This window comes from Lichenostomus cassidix, chromosome 21, assembly GCF_008360975.1.
Source record: "Lichenostomus cassidix isolate B80296 chromosome 21, HeHo_3.0, whole genome shotgun sequence".
In the NCBI taxonomy this organism is placed as follows: Eukaryota; Metazoa; Chordata; class Aves; order Passeriformes; family Meliphagidae; genus Lichenostomus; species Lichenostomus cassidix.
The window spans coordinates 3,705,227-3,725,972 of NC_139501.1; the positions used below are offsets into that span (position 1 = coordinate 3,705,227).

General features: G+C 60.1%; 4 protein-coding genes across 9 annotated transcripts; 1 reads left to right on the forward strand and 3 right to left on the reverse strand.

The window, feature by feature from the left end:
• Positions 1 to 32: 32 nt before the first annotated feature.
• On the reverse strand, positions 33 to 2,642 carry RPL22 (ribosomal protein L22). The gene is made up of 4 exons (XM_085080396.1): positions 2,494 to 2,642; positions 1,969 to 2,076; positions 1,205 to 1,329; positions 33 to 249 (listed from the first exon to the last, which is right to left on the reverse strand). The coding sequence occupies exons 1-4, from the start codon at positions 2,503 to 2,505 to the stop codon at positions 105 to 107; spliced, it is 390 nt and encodes a 129-aa protein (XP_084936522.1). The 5' UTR covers positions 2,506 to 2,642; the 3' UTR covers positions 33 to 104.
• A 728-nt stretch (positions 2,643 to 3,370) lies between these two features.
• Positions 3,371 to 8,546, forward strand: RNF207 (ring finger protein 207). Of its 2 annotated transcripts, XM_085080394.1 has the most exons (19): positions 3,393 to 3,509; positions 3,733 to 3,910; positions 4,004 to 4,194; positions 4,313 to 4,445; positions 4,531 to 4,675; positions 4,760 to 4,841; positions 4,912 to 4,987; positions 5,071 to 5,196; positions 5,306 to 5,352; positions 5,483 to 5,555; positions 5,629 to 5,697; positions 5,823 to 5,891; positions 5,979 to 6,100; positions 7,143 to 7,332; positions 7,422 to 7,607; positions 7,681 to 7,732; positions 7,820 to 7,937; positions 8,005 to 8,085; positions 8,173 to 8,546. In XM_085080394.1, the coding sequence occupies exons 3-19, from the start codon at positions 4,004 to 4,006 to the stop codon at positions 8,333 to 8,335; spliced, it is 1,923 nt and encodes a 640-aa protein (XP_084936520.1). In that variant the 5' UTR covers positions 3,393 to 3,509; positions 3,733 to 3,910; the 3' UTR covers positions 8,336 to 8,546. The 2 variants fall into 2 exon arrangements, with proteins under 2 accessions (XP_084936519.1, XP_084936520.1); XM_085080393.1 differs by lacking the exon at positions 3,733 to 3,910 and having other exon boundaries at positions 3,371 to 3,509.
• A 1,107-nt stretch (positions 8,547 to 9,653) lies between these two features.
• ICMT (isoprenylcysteine carboxyl methyltransferase) lies at positions 9,654 to 13,397 on the reverse strand. The gene is made up of 5 exons (XM_085080395.1): positions 13,145 to 13,397; positions 12,923 to 13,011; positions 12,669 to 12,838; positions 11,791 to 12,008; positions 9,654 to 11,037 (listed from the first exon to the last, which is right to left on the reverse strand). Exons 1-5 carry the CDS (start codon positions 13,367 to 13,369, stop codon positions 10,855 to 10,857), a joined length of 885 nt encoding a protein of 294 aa, XP_084936521.1. The 5' UTR covers positions 13,370 to 13,397; the 3' UTR covers positions 9,654 to 10,854.
• A 627-nt stretch (positions 13,398 to 14,024) lies between these two features.
• ACOT7 (acyl-CoA thioesterase 7) lies at positions 14,025 to 19,956 on the reverse strand. Of its 5 annotated transcripts, none has more exons than XM_085079816.1 (10): positions 19,828 to 19,956; positions 19,050 to 19,167; positions 18,484 to 18,640; positions 17,897 to 17,988; positions 17,648 to 17,762; positions 17,172 to 17,186; positions 16,481 to 16,567; positions 15,644 to 15,760; positions 15,265 to 15,449; positions 14,025 to 14,645 (listed from the first exon to the last, which is right to left on the reverse strand). In XM_085079816.1, the coding sequence occupies exons 1-10, from the start codon at positions 19,878 to 19,880 to the stop codon at positions 14,541 to 14,543; spliced, it is 1,044 nt and encodes a 347-aa protein (XP_084935942.1). In that variant the 5' UTR covers positions 19,881 to 19,956; the 3' UTR covers positions 14,025 to 14,540. The 5 variants fall into 5 exon arrangements, with proteins under 5 accessions (XP_084935942.1, XP_084935944.1, XP_084935943.1 ...); XM_085079818.1 differs by lacking the exon at positions 19,828 to 19,956 and adding an exon at positions 19,258 to 19,421; XM_085079817.1 differs by lacking the exon at positions 17,172 to 17,186.
• Positions 19,957 to 20,746: the final 790 nt, after the last annotated feature.

Genomic DNA, 20,746 nt, shown 5'->3' on the forward strand with positions numbered 1-20,746 from the left:
CCCCCGGGGCCGCACCGCCACCGAGCACGGGCTATGAACAACTCTGCCGCTGTTTATTCCAGAAAAGCAAAACTGTACAAAATGGCCGGCAGCGGCGGCGGGGCTCAATCCTCCTCTTCCTCCTCCTCCTCATCCTGGTTGATCTGGAAGTAGCGCAACTCGTAGCTCTCCTTGCTGTTAGCCACCACGCGCAGCCAGTCCCGCAGGTTGTTCTTCTTCAGGTACTTCTTGGTCAGGTACTTGAGATACCTGTGGGAGAAGCATGGCTGACAATGGTGCCCCTCTGCCCCCTGCCGGCCCCTCAGGCGGCATTTTGGCTAATAAATCCTTTTTGCCCTGGGCTCCCATCTGCAGCAGGACCAGCGCATCCCACCACCCACCTCCTGGCAAAGCTCCTGCCAGGAGACACTGCAACCAAGGGAATCACACCACAGTGCCATGACACAGATCCCGGGTGATCACTCCCACCCCACCAAGGCTGCAACCCCACTGCCTTGTCCCCATTGCACAGGGAATCTCCACTGGGATGATGGATACCTGCAGCTGGGATGTCCCAGGTGCAGCACCAACGTGGAGCAACAGCGTTGGGAGAAAAGCAGGTGCTCACAGGGCAGGGCACGCCCACCGCCCACACAGCTCTGCTCTCCCCACCACTGTGCACGCCCAGCCAGCTCCTGAACCACCTCTGCCGTGGCACAACCCTCATTTGCCGATGCCAGCCCCAAGGACAGGTAGCCAGGAAAAGCAGGCAGAGGGCCAGAGCCCCGCGGGATGAGGGGAACAATCTGGGATACCTAGGCACAACCACATTTTGCCAATGCCGGCCCAAAAACCAGCAACCAGGAGAAGGGGGAAAAGGAACAGAGCCACACAGGGTGAGGGAAATAATCCAGGAGACCTTGGCTGCGGATGCCCCTAAATTCTCCAAGCAGTACCTGCTGGCCGCAGGTCTCCACACTGCCTAGACCAGCAGCCTTCCCAGCTGGTATAACAACCACATTCCTCTCTCACACATCATTTAGAAAGACCAGCCACTCAGCGAGTGACAGGTAGCACAAATCCCAGCACAACTCTTGCACGGAGACATCTCTTCCCTGCCAGCCCCTCCTGCCTGCAGGCTGTCACTGGTCATCTCCTGCCAAGGGCCAGTGGCAGCCACACTGACCAACTGGCCCCAGCAGGACGTGCGCCTGCCCCACCTCACCTCTTGGAGAACGGCACCTCTGACGTGACCGTGATCTTGCTCTTGCTCCTCTCGATGGTCACCACGCCCCCGCCCAGGTTTCCCGCCTTGCCGTTCACCTTGATCCGCTCCTGCAGGAACTGTTCCTGCAAGAGGAACACAGCCCTGAGCTGGGGCCACAGCTCCAGCCAGACACAGGCTGGCTCATGCCTGGTGCTCTGGAGCTGGAGAAGACAGCAGTGCCCCCACAGCCCAGGAGAGCAGGGGAGAGCCCCTTCCTCAGGTCAGGTTAATCCACACCACCGAATCCACACCTGGATGATGTGCTCAGGCCTCAACATACTGTATTGGCATGGTGGGGATGTTCCCTGGCCTCCAAGGGGATAGCCAGGACAGTGGGGTCAGCCTCCTCTGAGCATCCCCCAGCCTCACCCAGACCCACCCTGGAGTGCGGTTTGGACACACAGGTTCACGACCCCAAATTCCAGCATCACTCGCCTTGCTACATCCCTGGCATGACAGAAACTCACCCAGGAGATATGGACAGGAAAACTGCCCACGGACATGGACAACACTCGTGCTTTAACCACAAAGTGTCCCAAACCCAGCCTCAGCCCCAGCCCCAGCACTCCCTGTTGCTGTGCCCACAGGACGGCCTCAGGGGCGCAGGGCAGGGCTGGGGGATAGCCTGGGATGTGCAGGGCCGATGGAAGCGAAGCATCGGCCGGGGAAAGCCCCCGGGGGCAGCAGGGCCGTCACGGCTCCCGGGCAGACCCCGCACTCACGAAGTTGGCAGCGTCCATGATGCCATCTTCGACGGGGTGCGTGCAGTCCAGCGTGAACTTCAGCACCTGCTTCTTCTTCTTGCCACCTTTCGCCGCGGGCTTCTTCTGCTGTAGGGAGAAAGAGAGTGAGGGAGAGTGAGAGAGAGTAAGAGAAAAAGGGAGGGGGAGCGCCGTGCGGGACCGACCGCGGATGGCGGGGAGGGGCAGGGCCGAGCTCCCGGCTGGCCCAAAACGGAAGGGCCCAGGCACGGATCGAGTTCGGGAACAGCGCGGTGGGGATGGGGCTCGCCCGCCTCCCGCCTCCCCGATCCGCACGGCCGGCGGGCGTCGCGTGGGGCCCCGGGAAGGCGCGGGCCGGGCCCGGCCCCACGCGGAGAAGAGCGGGTGGGGGCAGGCGACGCGGCCGGAACAGGCGGCGGGGCCGCGGGGGGTGCCGGGGGCTCGAGGTGGGGCGGGAGGTGTCGCGGTGGCGGCCGGGGCAGGCTCGGGGGGGTCGCGGCCGGTGCCGGTCCCGCGCTCACTCACCGCGGGCGCCATGGCGGCTCCGCGCGGGGCAGAAAGGGAGCTCGCGCCGTGCGCCTGCGCACAACCACGCTCGGGCCGCCCAGCCGAGTGCCGACAGCGTCGATCGTTTCCGGTCCCACCCGCGCACGGCAGCTGAGAGCGGACAGTGCTGCCTGGCCGGGCGGGGCGAGCACGGGGGCCGGGCTGTGGGCGGGGCGGGGGAGGTGTGGTCTGAGGGGCGAGGGCGGGGCCTGTCCGGCCGCGAGAGAGGGGCGGGGCCTCGGTAGCGCGGGGAGCACGTGAGGTGCGTGTGTGCTGCACCCCGCACTGCCCGCGGAGAGACCGCGCACCGCGGGAGCCTCACTGTGCACGGAACGATCCCCCGCACCGCGGGAGCCTCACTGTGCACGGAGTGACCCCCCGTACCCCGGAGCTCCTCACTGTGCACGGAGTGACCCCCCGTACCCCGGAGCTCCTCACTGTGCACGGAGTGACCCCCCGTACCCCGGAGCTCCTCACTGTGCACGGAACGATCCCCCGCACCGCGGGAGCCTCACTGTGCACGGAGTGACCGCCCGCACTCCGGAGCTCCTCACTGTGCACGGAGTGATCCCTGCATCCCGGGAGCCTCACTCTGCACCCTGGAGTTCCTCACTGTGCATGGAGTGATCCCCACATCCCAGGGCTCCTCACTGTGCACTGAGTGACTCCACAGCCCAAGGCTCCTCAGGGTGCACACGGTGAACTCCGCACTATCACCAGGCCATGCAGATGCCCATGTCCGCGCAGCCTGAGTGATCCCGTGCCTATGCGGTCCCGTGTCGCCACACGCCGACGGCCGTCCCTGCCGCAGGGCCCCGAGGAGCGCACGGGGCTATTTTTGGGCCGTGGCGTGGCAGCCGATCGGCAGTGCCAGGGGGCCCCACGTCACAGGGTCGGCCGGGCCCTGCCGCCTCGGCATCGCTCTCATTCCTGCCGGCACACGGTGAGCAGCAGCACGGCTCGGCTCGGATCCCCCGGCTTACAGACAGGGAGAGGTAAAGCCTTCACCTGGGCAGGGCACAGCTGTGACCAGAATGGGAGCTCCCGGCATGCGGGGCACCTGGCTGCCTTCACTGCCAGGCTGCCATTGTAGGGGACATCCCAGAGCAGGGAACACCCATTGAAGGGAATGCTTCTTCCGGGAGGGCACGCAGTCATGGAGGATCCCCTACCCCTGTCCTGGGGGGATGCTCTGCTGCAGAGGATGCTCCTTTGCAGGGGACAACCCATCCCAGGGGATCCTCCTGCTTTGGGAGACACGCACCTTGCTGTGGGGACCATCCCACACGGTCCTGCAGCCCCCAGCCTGTGATGCCGGCAGAGGGGGCGCATTGGCGGCAGCCTCGTGCCACGCAGCTCATAACCTAAAAATAGTCAGCAGCTCACGGGCCCCGGGGTAGGACTCGTCCTTTCTGTGGCAGCCACAGTGCTCGCACAAACTGGACCACACGGGGTCCCTGGGCACAGGGCTTGGCTCTCAACCCCACAGATGGCAGGAAGCATTTTCTCCCCACTGGGGAGTTGCTCGGAGCTGGAGAAGGCCAACTGCCACCCGCTGGTGTGCCTGCTCTGCCACGAGCCCTACCAGCACCCCTGCCTGCTCGACTGCTACCACAACTTCTGTGCCAGCTGCCTGCGAGGCCGCGCCAGCGACGGCCGCCTGCGCTGCCCACTCTGTGGGTAAGGGACAGACCTGCCCGGGGCACACCAGGACTGGGGCACAGCCCTGTTCCCTCCATCCCCAAAGCTGCCCCACTGGCCCGGGTGGGTGTCCCTATCCTCGTTCCCATCCCTGCAGGCACCCCTCAGTGGTGAGGGGAGGCACGGGGCTGCCCCCCGTGGACCGGCTCCTGCAGTTCCTGGTGGACAGCTCAGCCGACAGCGAGGAGGATGTGCAGTGTGCCAACTGTGACCGGTGCTGCACCAAGGCGGTGAGGGCAGCGGGATGGACAGGCAGGGTGGGCAGGGGACCTCTGCCAGGGCCATGCCTGCCACCAGCCGCGTCCCCTCACACAGGAGCTGGACACCATGTACTTCTGCAACACCTGTGGGCAGCCCCTCTGCGCCCCGTGCCGTGAGGAGACCCACCGTGCCAGGATGTTCGCCCGCCATGAGATCGTCTCCCTCTCCAAGCGCACCAAAGACATCCACAAGAAGTGCCGTGAGTGCCGTGCCAGGCTGCCCCATGTCATGCTGGTGCTTCACAGCGCCATGCCAGGTTATGCCATGTCCCTGTCCCCTGCAGCACTGCACGAGGAGCCCTACATCATGTTCTCCACCGAGAAAAAGTCCATGCTCTGCATCAACTGCTTCAGGGACATGCAGGGGTGAGTAGCCCCAGCCCCACGCTTGTTGCATGCCCCATCATGTACCTTGCCCTGATGTCTGTGTCTGCAGGGAGAGCCGGGCGCACTGCATTGACATTGAGACGGCGTACATGCAGGGTTGCCAGCGGCTGGACCAGGCAGTGATGGTGGGCAGGGCCGGGGGGTGTGGGGGTGATGTGGGGATGCAGTGCTGTCCACCATACTGCAGCTGCCCCACCACCCTGGGCAGGCTGTGAAGGAACTGCAGACCTCCACGCGCGAGGCCATTGTCCTGCTCAAGGCCATGATCGAGGAGGTTCGCAATAGTGCCAGTGAGGAGGAGGCAGCCATCAACTCCCTCTTCGGCCGCATGCAGGTGTGAGGCAGCTGCCTGCACATCAAGCCCTGTGCCTGTGGGAGAGAGCAAGGGCAGCACCAAGGGACTGGGGTGGCTGCAGGACACAAGGTGGCTGTGCCATTTACAGGAGCAGCTCTCCGAGAGGAAGAAGACACTCCTGAAAGCTGTGCAGAGGTGAGGGACCATGAGCTGATCCCTGTCCCAGGGCTGCCCCCCTTCCTAAGGCATTTTGGGATGCCTGGGGCTGGATGGCTCCCTGGGGTCCTGCAAAGGCTGTGCCGTGCCATGCCCTGCTCTGCTGCAGCCAGCACGAGGAAAAGGAGAAGGCATTCAAGGAGCAGCTCGCCCACCTTGCCTCCCTGCTACCCACCCTGCAGGTAGGGCCTCACACCAGGCAGGGACATCCTGACTCTGAAGCCAGGCAGTGACAGACCCCCTCCATACACACAGGTCCACCTGGTGACCTGCTCAGCCTTCCTGAGCTCTGCCAACAAAGCCGAGTTCCTGGACCTGGGCTACGTGAGTGTTGCCAGCACTGCCGGGTGGTCAGAGCATCCTGCGGTGGTGCTGAGCTCTTGGGTAGGGTGCTGGGCACCCCTCACCACACCGGGCACCCCTCACCACGCTTCACTGCTGCCTTTCAGCAACTGATGGAGAGGCTGCAGAGGATCGTCAAGCTGCCGCACCGCCTGAGGCCGGCCCAGACCAGCAAGGTAGAGCCCTGCCTGCAGTGCCTGTGGGCAGTGCCAGCTGCCGGCTCTACCCCAGCCCCAGCCTCACTCTCCTCTCTCACTCCCCAGATCAACAGCGAGTACCGGGCAGAGTTCGCCCGCTGCCTGGAGCCCCTTCTGATGCTCAGCCCCCGCCGCTCCGTGGTGGGCAGCGCCGGTGGCATCGGTCCTGGCATCACTGGCACGAACATGTGAGGTGCTAGGACTGCACCCAGGGAACGTGCTACTATGTCCCCTGCCACGTGCCACACTGCACAGCCTCCTCAGCATCCCACCGTGCCAAGCTTGCCTCTGCTGCTGCCCTTGAGCCTGTCACCTCAGCAGTGGTACAGGGACAGCACAGGCACAGCTGCACTGATGAACAACAGGCTTCAAGTGACACTTCTGGGAAGTAGGGTGGGTGGTAGTGGGGTGGGCAGAAGCAGGGCTGGCAGCCGGAGACCTGGTTGAGCCTCACTCTGTTCCCCAGCCCAGCCCCTGACACAGTTCCCGGAGGGCTCTGCCCCCTCTCCATGGATACTCCACCTGGGCCAGCTCCTGCTCGCCCACATGCCCATGGCACCACAGCCTCTTTGCCCGCCACTATTTTTATCAGAATTTCAGGGAAGTGCTCAGCCATTCTTCACTAAGGATATATTTAGGCTTGTTGATGTCACGGCAGCACCAGCCCTGCCAGGCCGTTCTGAACAGAGAGGACAAACGGGCACTGCCGCCCCATGGGGACCGCTCCTCGCCCCCAGCCAGGCTCAGCACTGCAGGGTGGCTGAGCTGCACCTGGGGGCTGCTGGCCCCAGCACAGGCGGGGGGAGCACAGCGCTGCACGGTAGGACCAATGGTGGTGGTTAGGATGGGGAGACCACGGGATGGAGGGGGACACAGGGGCAGTGGTGCCTGCCAAGGGGCCAGAAGATACCAGCAGTGAGGGAGCTAGCTGTAACCTGCCCGTTAGAAAACTGGAGGGTGCAAGCTCGGCTCCTGGCTTCTCAGTCCCACAGTCAGTTCCAAAGCTGCAGGAATCGGGAGAGCTGCCCACAGAAACCTGATTTTTGGGGCAGCATAAGGCACCTCTGACTGAACCCCTGTGCTTGGGGGAGGGAAGGGACATGTGGGACTGGGGCATCCCCCGGTTCACCAGAGCCGAGGGGCAGTGGGGCTGAGCTGGTGGCATGGTCCCTAGCACCTTGCCCCTCCTGCTGCTCACCTGCAGCATGTCACTGTCACCTCTCCATGCAGGCTCCCCGGTGGCCAAAGCTCCAAGACCCTCATGGTACCCAGCTGCCTCCCCACCAGTGACAAAATGTCCACCGGTCCCATGGTGAAGAAGCCAACGATGCACCGGTATATCAGCACCAAGGTGCTGCTGGCCGAGGGGCGCGAGACTCCCTTCGCCGAGCACTGCCGCAACTACGAGAACACCTACCGGGTATGGAGCGTGGTTTAGAGTGGGATGGGGCAGGACAGGCCAGGCCAGGTTGGTGCTGTTCACATGGCTCTGCCCCCCGCTCCCCGCAGATGCTGCAGACGGAGATCCAGGGCCTGAAGGACCAGGTGCAGGAGCTTCACCGTGACCTCACCAAGCACCACTCACTCATCAAGTCGGAGATCATGAGTGAGATCCTACAGAAGTCCCTGCAGATGGACGTGCAGATCGCAGCTCACTACTCTGCCGTGGAGATGATGCGCAGTGTCTTTGAGGAGGTACAGCTGGCACATCCTGCTCAGCCCCTTTGCGCTGTACTGCCAAACACTGCCTGGCTCCCTCTCTTTCCAGGTTTGGGAGGAGACCTACCAGCGGGTAGCAAACGAGCAGGAGATCTATGAAGGTACTGGTGACCCCGTGCTCCCTCCCCGTGCTACCTGTGCCTGCACTGTGGGGGTAGCATGCCCCAGACAACTCCTCTCACCCCCAGCCCAGCTCCATGACCTGCTGCAGCTGCGGCAGGAGAACAGCTGCCTGAGCACCATCACCAAACAGATCGCGCCCTACGTTCGCTCCATCGCCAAAGTGAAGGAGCGGCTGGAGCCCAGGTGAGGGGCGCAGGGGCTTTCAGGGCCAGGGGTGATGTAGCCATGGCTCACACCCATCCCGCCACAGGCTACAGGAGCCTCAGGAGCCCAAAGAAGAACAGGCCCAGATGCTGCTCAAAATCTGTGATGACAATGAAGTGATGCCAAGGTAGGTGACAGCAAGCACCTGAGCACCAAGTTCCTCCCATGCCCTTTCCCAGACAGTGACCCTGTCAAGGTGCCTTGCCTTCCCCAGAGATGCCTCACCTGGCAGCAACAAGGGGGCTTCAGCCAGCCCTGGGGAGGGCGTCATACCAAGGGACACCCCTGGAGACCCGTCCCCAAAAAACAAAGACTGCTGCAGGGACCAGCAGAGCAGTGGAGCAGAGAGTGCTGCCCTGAAAGAGCCAGCACCGTAGAGCCCAGCACCGGGCATGTGGCAGTCACTGGGCAGTGCCACGCCCCAGTCACTGACCAGCTCCTCTTGCCCTGTGCCACAAGCCAGGGCTGGAAACAGCCCAGGCAACCCTGTCTACAGCACAGACAAAAGCCTCAGGTGGACTTGCTTTTGAAAAACTTTGTGCTTTCTCTTGCATGTATCAGAGTGAAATAAAAGGGTGCAGTTGTCCATGTCTGCGTGGTTCTGCAGTGCTGACAAAAGGGATCTGCTGGCTCAGGGTGCCCAGCTGCTCCTAAAACCGCAACGTCTGCAAATTATGGGGACAAATAACAACTCCTGGTGCAGGGCAGAGCCAGGGGTGCATGGCCAGGTGTTGGAGCATCCTGTTAAGTGCTGGGCAGCAATGCACCAACATGGGCCAGGTGCCAGGAACAGCTGCTCTAGAGATTCTCTGCACATCTGGGCTAAGAACTCACTGATTGCTGTGGCACAGGGGGCAGGGTTTCACAGATTATTCCAGTTTTTCCCTAAAGCTTCACATGCCTTCCCCACACCTGGAGCTTCTGCCTCCTCACCGAGCTTCTGGTCACAGGATTTGGGAAAAGGAAAGGTTAAGGGAGGCTGCTGGTCTCAAAAGCACCAAGAGACATTGAAGGTTTTGCTCAAGGTGAAGTTTATCCCTTTCTTTTGGTGCCAACACATCCCAGTTGGACAGAGCCTGCACAGCTGGAACTGACACTTGTGAAATTAGGATTGAGGTGCATTTACTATGAAGAGCAAATGGGAATGAGGCTTTGTTTCTGTTGTCAGCATATCAAACCCAAGTGACAATTGCTTGTTTCAAAGTTCCTTTGATCAAGGGCACAGCAGCAGAAACATTACTGCCTACAAAAAAAATTAGTTACAGATTAACCTGCCCTAGGCACCACTGACTGCAACATCACATCAAGCTTCCCTGAGACACAAGCAAACTGAGAGGGAGCCTCCGAGTGCCCAGCACAGATCAGCGCTCTCTGACTGGTGCATTTTCACCTTTGTTCTTTTCTCCCAATCAGTGAAGGACAAGTCACCAGCAAGGGCATCAGGCAGATGCTCTGTGAGCAAGAAAATCCAGTGGAGGATGGACTCTGCATCAGTTCAGCAAGGAGAAACGGAGGGTGAGGGTCAGGGTTAGGGTTAGCCTCATTCCTGTGGCTGCACAGCCCCAAAAGGCACCGAGTCACAATCATGCCTCAACACAGCGCTGGAGTGGTCTGAAAACCCACCAGGAAAAATAAAGGATTCCAGTTTCCATGATGCCACCAACACGTAGAGACCTTCAAATAACCAGACAGAAGTTGGTAATGTTTTCTCATTATTTTTTTTTTATAAAAAAAGAAAACCTAAACCCAAACCCAAGCCATTCTCACCAAGTGCCCCTTCCTGAGCCGTACCGCAGCACCTTCCCCATGGAACACCACAAGCTCCAAGCATAAACTGACAAGCAACTCATTTCCATTCCAGCAAGGAAGAATAATGTAGAACTCAAGAGAACAGTGAACCTCTTTGGTATATAACAACAAAGTTATACCACACAGCTCAGTGGGAGCCATTTCCAAATGGTCACTACAAAAGAGCGTTAGCTAGCCCAACTCTTCTCCAGGTTGGAGATTTCCCTAGAAGCATCTCCTACTTGCCCTGACATCACAGCTTTTGCCCAAAAGAGCATGGGAGGATCTCAGAGACTAAAGCCCTTAGCAAGCCTGGCAGCTGTGGCTCTTTCACAACCCAAAATCCTGGGATCTCTGCAAGACGGAGGCAGCCTGGCAGGCTAGGAAGCAGCGCGATTTGGAAGCAGGAAGAAGGAACAGAGGTGGCAGCGGGAGGCAGCAGCTGGAGCAGTGACACTGCATCCACAGCAGCATCCGAGGGAGGCAGAGTGGGCCCAGAGGTGCTCAGATCCAGTGGCATGAGGGGAGCAGCAGAACCCTCCCCGCAGACCCAAAGGCCTAGAGAGAGCTGAGTGGTGCCATGCTGCCAACACTGTGGTGCTTCAAGGGCAGGCAGAGCTGGAGGCTGCTCCCACAGCCGCCCCAGTGCCAGCTCAAGGAGTTGGGCCCGAGGAGATTAAAGCCGTGTCACCGGGCTCACGAGGTCAGAAAGCTTCAAAATCGAATTACGCAACAGGAACAATCTGCTGCCCAGCACCTTCCCTGCCCAGGGCCAGGAGGGCAGTGCTGTTTTCTGGTAGAATCAGTTCCAGAGGTGTTCCAAGACAATTCAGCTGCTGCAGGTAGGAGGATTCATTCTCTTTAGGGTCGCTACAGGCTAAGTTATCTGGAAGATCCCTGAATGTGCAACAGAGGACTGATCTCGAGGAGGAGTAATGAGCTTCTGATCTGCAAGTGACCCAGCAGGCTGCCCAACGCTGCAGCCCTCCGCGAGCTCCTCCTGGGTGGCCGGGAAATACCAACAGGCACCTCCAAATGCTGGTGCCACACAGGCACCAGGCGCAGCAGGAGCCAGGCGTTTGCTCAGCCAGTCTGGTTTTTGCCCATGTTACAGTTCCAATTTGACTCCTTTGATAAAAGGGAGACCTGTTGGCACCTTCCTTTTGTACTCCAGGTACTCTTCTCCGAAGAAGTGAATGAGTGTGATCTCCTCCTCCTCAATCCGCTCCCTGAAGAAGCGCCAGGACGCCAGTGCATAGCCCACCACACAGATGGGATTGCAGAGCAACACCTGGAACAGATGCTGCTGGTGAGCGTTCCCTCAAAAACCCAAGGCTGCCCTGGCCCCACAGCTCATCCCCCTTCAGTAACATTGACACAGAAAAGATCCCAACACTCCCTGTGAAACTTCATAAGTACTAGTTTCTCCCCAGAATGAAGAAAGCAGCACACAAGCAGCACTGGCTCCACCACCCCAGCTCTCAAAAGCTCCATATGCCACCCTTATGGACTCTCTCCAGGGAAATATAATCCAATGCCTACCCCCACCCAGCCAAAAGAACACACTGCTACAGCAGCACTGAGCTACAGCTCGCCTGCAGCTGGCCAGAGCTAACCCTCTGGTCAGAGAGTTTCCTTGCCCTCCAGCACAGGACTGGCGTTTGGCAGGAGCCAGGTTGAGTCTGACCACTCATGGAAGGTATTGTAACCACAGGGATACAGAAAACTCTGGACATCAGCTTTAGCAAATCACAGCAGCAAATCACATCCCAAGCCTCCGAGAGGATTCTGGCTCAAACCCAAGCTCCACCACCCCTCCTTACTGCACAGAGACAATTAAGGCAACAGGATCTTTCCAAAGATGACATGGGACAAAGCAGTCAGGGATTCCTGATTTCCTGTTTGCCAGTGGGAGGCAGCAGAATCCAAGCCCAGGCCACCTATGCCACGAAATGCTATCTGCACCCCATCACAGTGTGGGCAACATTGAGAGCAAAGACTGAGGTTGTGATACTAAAGTATCTGAGCACGCTGGATACAGTACCTGTGTTCCAATACTCCAGTAAAACCATCCCACGTAGGACGGGTGCCGGAACCACCCATACACCCCACTTGTCACCAGAGTGTGGGTGTCAGATTTCTCGTTCTGAACAATGTGGTTGAAGTTGGAGCCAGCCGTAAGCATGGCCGCCTTCCTCAGACAGTCCCCGAAGATCACCATCAGCAGCCCCACGGTGCTCAGCCAGGTGATCTGCTTCAGCTCTGCATGGACAGGGAGGGGCACAACAGGTTTGGACAGGCCTTAAAGGGGTGCAGGGGGCTGCTCGGTGATGGGGTTTTGACCCCCATCTCAAAGGGAAATGAGTGACAACAGCAGCCTCGTGCTGCCATTCTGCACCAAACAGATAAAACCAGCAATCCTGCCTGGTGTTAGCACGGATTAGCCCATGGGGCCCAGCTGCAGGGGCTGAGCAAAGCCAACACAAAGCACAGCCAAGGACATGCTCAGGCCACTACAAAACAAGAAAGGGGAACAGCTTTCCTCTCCCAAGAATAAACAGAAGAGCACAGCCAGTTTGCCCCAGACTGGGCAAACAGCAACAGATTTTGACACCTTGATTTTATTCCTATCAAAAGGTGACACCCAGGTCTACCTGATGCGTCATTCTTGTACCAACAAGGCAGGAATGGGCTGAAGATCCCCTGGCCTGGCATGTCAGAGTGAGGGGGGGCTCCCCCCTGCCCTCCCGAGATCCAACCCGAGAGGCTTTGAGCACAGAGGGATTATGACCATGGCAAAGCTGCTGCAGGGCTGTCACGGGGCAGCAAGCTGAGGGTCACCTGCACTTTGCTACCAGACAGATGGACCCCAGGCGAGCCACGTGCACCTGGGTAGAGTCAGTGAAGGACAGGGTGGCCAACCTGGGAAGAAGAGCTTCTCCAGCGTGAACTCCACCCAGGAGGACAAGGCAGCCAGGTTGTACTCAAAGCTGTGGTTGAGCAGAAAGGAGTCCAGCGAGAGGCTGCGCGGGTTGTTGATGGCTGTCACCAGATACTCCGAGTAGTGAAAGAGTGAGAGGGAGCACATGTACCTGCGGCGGGAGGGAGAGAAGGCAGGTTTAGGAGAGCCGGGGGCACCACTCCCGCCCGGCTGCCCCGCCCGGCCCTGCCCTTACCATCCGAAGTGGCGCCAGGCGGAGCGGCCGGCGCTCAGCAGCAGCCCGCAGCCGAAGGCAAAGCCCAGGAAACAGGCCCGGACGGCGATCTGCAAGCACAGGGAGGGGAGAACGCGCTGCCGCAGCCGCTCCCCGGGCCCGGGTATCCCGACCGCCGCACCCCGGGACCGGACTCTCCGCGGCCGCACTCCACGCCCCCGCCCGCCGGGGCTACCCCCGTACCTTGTACAGTGGCCGCGGGTAGAGCAGCAGCAGAGCCGCGTTCACGCCCGCCACGTGCAAAGCGAGAGCTAGGCGGCCGCGCAGGCCGGGAGCAGCCAGCAGGGCGGGGGACGAGCCGAGCAGAAGCGGCAGGGCCGCCACCGAGGCGCCGAGCAGGAAGGAGCAAAGGCTGGCGCGGCCCTCCCGGCCCAGCCGCCCCCTCCGCGCCGCCGCCGCCGCCATCATGGCGGCCCCGCCCCGCCCGCGTCGCCCGGGAAACGGCCCCGCCGCTCTCGCGAGAGCCCCGCCCCGCGCAGCCGCGGCAGCAGCGGAGCGGAGCTGCTCTCGCGAGAGTTGCGCGGCGGCCGCTGCCGGTGGCGCGGGGCGGGCCCGGGCCGGGCTGACGGGGCCACTTTGGGTTCAGTCACGGAAACGTCGGGGTTGGAGACCTTGGCGATCATCCTGTCCCGCCGCCCGGCCCGCACCGCCGCCGCAGCCCCTAAACCACACCACCTAGCGCCAAGCGCAGACTCTCCTGAACACCTCCAGGCATGGTGACTCCACCACCTTCCTCCTGCCTGAGCACCCAACAGGGAAAACATTTTCTAATAGCTAATCTGAATTTCCCGTCTCTCAGCCTAAGGCCATTAGCCGCTGTCCTCTCACTGCAGGCACGGCAGAAGAGACCAGCCCCTGCCTCACTACGACCTCCTGTCACGTAGTTTATTGTTTAATATGCCAAACCAGGAACCCATTCCAGCAGAAGCTGCTCTGGGGATTCCGTTAAAACAGCCAGACTTCCTTAAAAACGAGGTCGGGAGAGCCCGGCGTCACTTGGGGAGCGCGGGCGGATCTGGGGGATGGAGTAAAAGCACGATTGTTTGAAATAAAAGTGTCAGCCTTTCATTCCAGTCAATGAAACAGACTTTATTTATGCCACAGGATTCCTTAAATAACTTAGATGTGCACAGAGAACTACCTAGAGATGTCACAGACATTCAGTGCGGCCCCAGCGCGGCGCAGCACGGCAAGTACGAAAGCTTTGGTGTGCATGGTAGGACAAACCACAGCGAGTCGGACACAGCAGCACAAAGACTCGCGGCCTCACGAGCCCCGAAAGCCACCACACGCCTCTGTCCTGGCTCTGACACAGGTGGGAGCGTCACCAACCGGATCAAACAGCCACAACAGCTCTAGAGTGGGATGGCGAGTGCCTGGGAAGACTCCTGGGAGCTTTCAGGGAGCTTCAGCCACCTGAAGCACGAGGTCTATGGTGCTGAGCCCAGCAGCAGCGAAGCAGCGGCACCGGCAGCAGGCTGGGGCGGGTGGAGGCGCGAGGCTGGCGCGGACCGGACACGAAACGAACGGGAACAACCTGGATGTTTGGCGGGCGCTGGCAGTGAGGGCACAGGGCAGATCACTGCTGGGCAGCCTGCTGCATCTGCGCCTGCCGTTTGGCTTTGGTCTGCAGGTACCTGCCCTTCCCTTCCTCAAAGCGACGCTTCTCATCCTCCGTCTCTGTCTGCAGTCACAGAAAGAATGAGAAGCCGTGGCGTCAGCATGCTGCGAGTGTGTGCAGGAAGGAAACATGTCTCCCCTCGAGAAATATGAAGGAAAAGCTGCCCTCCCTCAAACACATGACATGACAGCCAGTGTGCTCCTGCATCGAGCAGGAGACCTGTGCAACATCAAATACTAACCAATAAACATCCCCAGTCAGGAGCGCCACGTCAGCAAAGCCCTGCCAGGATTAGGGGAGCTAAAATAGGCAGGAGGGCTGGAATGGGGACACAGGGAGCAGTGATGAGGGATGTGGGGACCTCCATTGCCACTCAGGGTCCCCTGGTGCAAGGCCTGCACACAGCCTGTTCTCAACCATGAGAAAGGAGAAAATCCCCCAACCTCCACATCAGCAATTTTCAAACGAAATAAAAAATAAAAACGAAACAAAAGAAAACCAAAACAAACAAAACCAAAACAAACAAAAACCCCAGCAGCCTGCCCTGGAAAGTCTCATCCACGCTCACATTTTTCTGCTGAGTAATTCAGGGGAAGAGGATTTCTTGGACAAAATGGCCAGCTGGGAGAAGCAGGAGAGGCGATGGCCCTGCTGGCTCCAGTCCAGGGAGAAAAGCTCTTACCAGCAGCTGAGGGACGGGCAGAGGCTTCCCCTCCTTGCTCAGGGACACATAGGTGAAGAAGGCGCTGACGGCGCGGTACCGCTCCCGAGGCTCATCCACAAATGGGTCAGCATCCACAAAGACTTCTATTTCCATGGATTTATTGCTTGTGAATGTCATGCGTCCTGAGACGGTGATGACGCAGCCTGTGAAGCAGAAAGGGGCTGGTGAAGGGAGCAAGGGGTCCTGCACGTTTTATGCTTAAATTGTTTCTTAAGTGGAGCACAGGACAAACCTAACAGGCACTAAATTTCTCTGCCAGCATGTCTTGAGCATGCACCCAAGGGAGCCAGGGTGTGGCAACATGGGAGATCACAGTGCCTGCCACCACCCTTGGTACCTTTTTTGATCTTCTCGTGGAAGTTGATGGCATCCACCGAGGCAGTGACAATGTTGGTTTTGCAGTGGCGGGCAGCCACAATCCCAGCAACCTCATCCATGAGCTTCATGGTGACACCTGTGAGGGGAAGCAGAGGGTCTTGTCTCAGGGAAGTCAGTGGGATTTTGAGAAAACCACACAAAGGTCAGTAAGGCCTTTATACAGCCAAAGCTACACTGAGGAATTGGACCAAAGATTGAGTCCCAACTTCAGGAAATCCCAGTACCAGCACAAAGACACCTGTCAATACCAGGGCAACATCCTCACAGACCTGTGATTAAGATTTAGGTCAGCTATGTCTCTCCGGAATTTCTCTGTGCAAACTACACTGTTGCAAGGCACGATCAGTCCCACAAACTTCTGAACAGCTCTGAGGCATGTTAGTTTTGTTTTCTCAAGGACATGATTAGATGTGTGTTGTCCCAGCCCTCAGCAAACACACCTCTCCCTGGGCTTACACCACACGTGCCAGCCCTGCAGGTGATGGGCGCTGCCAGCCAAGAGGAAATGACTTCAGCTAATTGCAGTCACATGTTGCGTGTTTGTACTCCGGGATTTGCAATCTCAGAGGCGATGACAAAACTGTAGGATTTACAGTTCAAGTACATGAGTTTTTGGGGCACAGAAAAAGACAAAGCTGAAGCAACTCTGACCCCAACAGTCAATGTAAAGGGGCATGTGAGCCTCCAGAGGCAGAGCCCACCCAAAACACTGAGTCACTCTCCAACCACACTCTGCTCCAGGGAAAAGCCACCTGGACCTGCCACCCAGCTGCTGTGCAGGTCAGTGCTCACTCACCTCCGTGCACAAAGCCCAGCAGTGTGCAGTCCGACGGGCCCACGAGGTGGATCAGGCTGGACTGGCTGTAGCCAACAGTGTGTGGCTCTGGTTAGAGAACAAATTGAGATGAGACCTGCTCGGTTGGCACCCACACACCACCGTACACCCCCAAATTAAGTTGTCCAAAGGAAGGAAACAAGGGGCTGGTTTGTGCAAAGCTGAACTATGTTGAAACCACTGGTTAAACCAGGCTGGAGAAGTTCCAAGAGCAGAGACTGTTCACCACCTGACGGGCTGCTGCCTCCCTCTAATCCCCACCCATCCACTTTATTCTAGCTCAGCTCATTTCTTTCTTTCCAAGCTTTCAAAGAGCATGAAAGCAAAAGGGAATGAACTGGGGCACACAGCTGTCTGCTTCCCCCTTCAGCTGAACCATCCAGACCCTGCTGCACAGAGCATTTGCTTTCCCCTTGGTGGTAAGACCTTCACCCCCACGCCCCCAACCCTGGCACTTGCTGGTGACCCCTGTCCCACCACAACCTCCAGGTGACAGAAGTCACACCCTCTGACTCCCAGCAGAGGAAATCCTCTCTCAGAAGTTACTGTGTTTTCTATCTAATAAGAGATGTTAAAGAAGCTCAGAAGAGGGAAAGCCAGCCAAGTCCTGCTCAGGGTGACCACCCATGGAGCAGTGCTCGCCAAGTCTTACCTTTTGTCTGCCTGTCTGTTAGCATGGAGGACAGAGGGGAAAAAAGCATTTGGTCAACTTTCATCCCCCATCATAACCCCAACATTCCCCCCGTGCCACTTCTTAACCTCTGCCTGAAGACCACAGCCAGGCCTAAAAGCCACCCTTGCCCTACACGTGCATTTACCCCTTGCTGAGCAAAACCAGCTCTAGCTGCACACAAGTGCACAAAGGATGCAAGGAGTGATATAGGAACGGGGTTTTGGAGACAGAATCTCACCCACCAGGTCCTGCAGGGCATCACAGGTATCCACTCAGCTCCCCCTCCCCTCCCATACTGTGGCTCCAAAATCCCATCCCCATCCCTGGTGTAGTGTTTCAGAATGCACACTTGCAGCTTCAGAATCCCCTGGGGATGGCTGGACTTACCCCGGGGACCAGTTTGGCCTCCTACTACTTCTGGGCAATTTGCACTGGCTACACACTGCCCGCGTTACCTGGGTTGATGACAGGTAAGATCACGTCACCATTTCTCTGCTTAGTTTCCAGCCGATCCAACTTTTGCTCCTCATAACGCTTCTTCCCCTCATCCTCCTGCTCCTTTCTCTCATACTGGAATAGAAGGCTGGTAAGAAGGGGATTGGCAAAGCCACTGGCACAGCTGGGAGTGCCAACAGGGCCAAGCTAGTGCCATTCCCCAGAGATGACAAGTTCCAGTTTTAGGGGACCCAAGTTATTTGTCCTACCTGGATAGGGGGAACCTCAAGGACCTTATTCACGTTCTTCAGGGACAGCGGCACATACCACAGTGTCGCCTTGTTTGTCACCTTCTTTGCCCCTGGAGAAGAAGGGTGCAGCAGGTGATGGTGCCAAGGCCAGCAGTGCTGTACCTGCCACCAGTTTGGGGCTGGGGACACACTGGCAGTGCCGCTGGCATTGGTGGCCCCTTGCCCTGCTGGCTCCTGCCAGGCTTTAGCTCTCAGCGGATGTGACAACGCACTTTTGGGGAGGTGTCCTGGCAAGCGGAACTGGTTGTCACAGCAACAGCAGGAAGAGGGACTTTTTCAGGCCAAAGACAGCCACAGGCAGCAAATCAGGCAGGAAGAGCTACCAGCAGATTTTGCTGGAGCCATAAACCCCAGGGAGTCCACTTGGCCTCCCCTCCCAGCACCAGCCCTCCCTGCACACCCAGCTCTGTCAATAAACATGCTAGATCTCCTGTCTGCCAAATGCTGCTAGTGACAGAGCAGAGGATGGGGTCACTGCTGTGACTCTCTCAGCTTAACACCATTATTCCTGGAGTTTTGGAACACAGCCAGCAGCAGCCACCCACCTGTTAAAATGTTTTCAGACATGACATTGACCTGAACCTCCACTGAGTGCCGGGAGGTGTAGGTGATCTCGGCACTGACGTTGGCCACCTCACCAATGCACATCGGCGAGAGGAAGTCTGTCCGCTCCACCCGTGCCAGTGCAGCCACACACGGCTCCTGGGGACGGTGAGACAGCCAAGATAGTGATCACATCCGTGCCACGCGGGACCACAGCCGGCAGCTCCCCGAGACCAGCCAAACCGGCCATGCCATGTGCGGCTCCGATACTTCTACCTCCGCCTTATCAGCCACTGGCCACCCTTCCTTCCCCATGTGTAACCAGCACTTGGGTTGCCCCTGCTCAGCCTTCTCAGAAGTTAAAACGTTACCAGCAATTATGAGCAACAATGTTTCTGCTGGTAAACCACAATTTCAGCAGAACGCTTACAGCTACAGCTGCAGCCGCCGGTGGTTTGCACGCAGTAGCACACACTGCCAGCGTGGGACCCCTGCTGCCCCTGAGACGCAGCAGATGGATCAAGAATCACCATGCCACAGGCTGGCAGGCACTCTGGCACCTACTCACCCCGGCCTGGGAGTTGCAGTGGCGGGTGCTGATGATGGCTCCTGCCTCCTCGATCATCTTCAGGATGGTTCCCCCGTGGACATTCCCCGCGATGTTGGCATCGTCTGGGCGCATAATTCTGCCGAAGGAGACACATGAGAGCTCGCAACCCCTGCCGCGCCCCCACCCCGGTCCCGGTGCGGCTGCCCGGAGGCAGCGCATTGCCCACCGGCTGAGCTGCCTGACCATCGCTGCTCGCATGCGGCTTCCTGTGAGCGGCGATAGGAACCGTTCCAAATTACCGCTGAGAGCGGAAGGAAGCAGGGCGCCCCTGCCGGGACAGCCGGCGGCTCAGCGGGGCCGCGCCCCGCCGGTACCCGCTGCGGCACAGACCGAGCCGGGCACGTGCCGCCGCTCCACGCGGCCTCCCGGCAGCAGCCGCGCTTTCTGCCAACGGCGAATAACGGCCGGGGCGACGCTGCGGAAGCAGCTGCGCGCCAGCCCGGACAGGAGCTCGTGTTTCAGGGCGGCCGTGCGCGGGAGGCGCGGGGTCACAGACCAGAGAACCGCGGCCGCCCTTGCCGCTCCCAGCCCCCGCAGCACGGAGCACAGGCGCGGCGCTGCTGCGCTCCGCCCGTGGCCGGTGTCACTGGCAGCGTGACCAACACGGGCGGCGCCGCCGATGCCGGCACAAGGGCGAGCATCATCTCGATCGCAGACCGGCGCCCGCCCGCGGCCCCCAGCGCGCCCGCCTCCCTGCCCAGCCCTGCCCAAGCCCCCGGCCGCGGCGGGGCCGTACCTGGACACCTGGATGGCGGCCGGACTCGGGCCCGCGGCCCCCGGCTCCGACATGGCGGCACCGGCGCCCCGCCCGCAGCGGCGCTGCGGCACCGCCGCGCTCGGCTACGCCCCGCCGCACCCCGGGCACGCCTGCCGCGCCCCGGCTCCGTCCCGCCCCGCCGCGCCATTGGCGGGCAGAGCGCGCCGCGCCCCCTCGCTGGGAGGAGCGCCCGGGACGCGGGGAACCGGGATTGAAGGGCGGCTCCGCCGTTGCCGGCGTAGTCGTGTGACCCCACCGGGACTGGGGTCCCTCCGCCGCCCCGGGAGTGCCTTATCAGCGCGGGGATTCGTGAGAGCCAGGGTCTGCGGGTCGGCACGGGCAGCACTCCCCCCACCCGCATACGTTCCCGGCGCCGTCGGTACTCTCCGGTTGAGACACAGCACCCCGAGGCGCCAGGGATTTCGGGTCGGGTGGTGGCGACAGCTCCGAGCAGGCAGTAACAGCTCGCAGTGGAGAGCACGCAGGGGCCGGAGGGGGTCCAGGATCCGGGCCCGGGGGACAAGGGGATGCCGGGAGCTGCGGCACCCACGGCCTCATAGACCGCGAGCTTCGGCTCTCGCTGATGCGAGCGCCGCGGCGCATCTCCATGAGGGACCGGAGGGTCTGAGGGCAGACGGGGTGGCCCGGGGGGCCGGGAATGCCGGAGCTCTCACCTTGCACGGCTCGGCGGAGGTAGGAGGGGAGCGCAGGAGCCGGGGTGCCTGCCGCACGACTCCCGGCGGGGACATGATTCTCCCGCGCTCGGTACCGCTACCGGCTTTATAAGCCGCTGGCGGGGCAGGCAGGAGGGCCGGGCTGGGCGGGCGGGGGGCAGGCAGAGAAGGAGGCGGGCAGGGCGGCCTTGCCGCTGTCCTGGGTGCTGATCGAGAGGCACCGC

Coding starts and splice junctions, on each gene's coding strand:
- RPL22 (XM_085080396.1), bottom strand. Junction 1,330..1,968: donor TCATGGACGCTGCCAACTTC/GTGAGTGCGGGG, acceptor TTCCTCTTGCAG/GAACAGTTCCTGCAGGAGCG. Junction 250..1,204: donor GAGGTGCCGTTCTCCAAGAG/GTGAGGTGGGGC, acceptor CTTCTCCCACAG/GTATCTCAAGTACCTGACCA.
- RNF207 (XM_085080393.1), top strand. CDS start 4,004: ATGGCAGGAAGCATTTTCTCCCCACTGGGGAGTTGCTCGGAGCTGGAG. Junction 4,446..4,530: donor ACCGGTGCTGCACCAAGGCG/GTGAGGGCAGCG, acceptor CCCCTCACACAG/GAGCTGGACACCATGTACTT. Junction 4,842..4,911: donor TGCTTCAGGGACATGCAGGG/GTGAGTAGCCCC, acceptor CTGTGTCTGCAG/GGAGAGCCGGGCGCACTGCA.
- ICMT (XM_085080395.1), bottom strand. CDS start 13,369: ATGATGGCGGCGGCGGCGGCGCGGAGGGGGCGGCTGGGCCGGGAGGGC. Junction 13,012..13,144: donor ACCCGCGGCCACTGTACAAG/GTACGGGGGTAG, acceptor CTGTGCTTGCAG/ATCGCCGTCCGGGCCTGTTT. Junction 12,839..12,922: donor GCCTGGCGCCACTTCGGATG/GTAAGGGCAGGG, acceptor CTCCCGCCGCAG/GTACATGTGCTCCCTCTCAC.
- ACOT7 (XM_085079815.1), bottom strand. CDS start 19,289: ATGCGAGCAGCGATGGTCAGGCAGCTCAGCCGGTGGGCAATGCGCTGC. Junction 16,568..17,647: donor CTTACCTGTCATCAACCCAG/GTAACGCGGGCA, acceptor TTCTCTAACCAG/AGCCACACACTGTTGGCTAC. Junction 15,761..16,480: donor GCTGGGCTTTGTGCACGGAG/GTGAGTGAGCAC, acceptor TTCCCCTCACAG/GTGTCACCATGAAGCTCATG.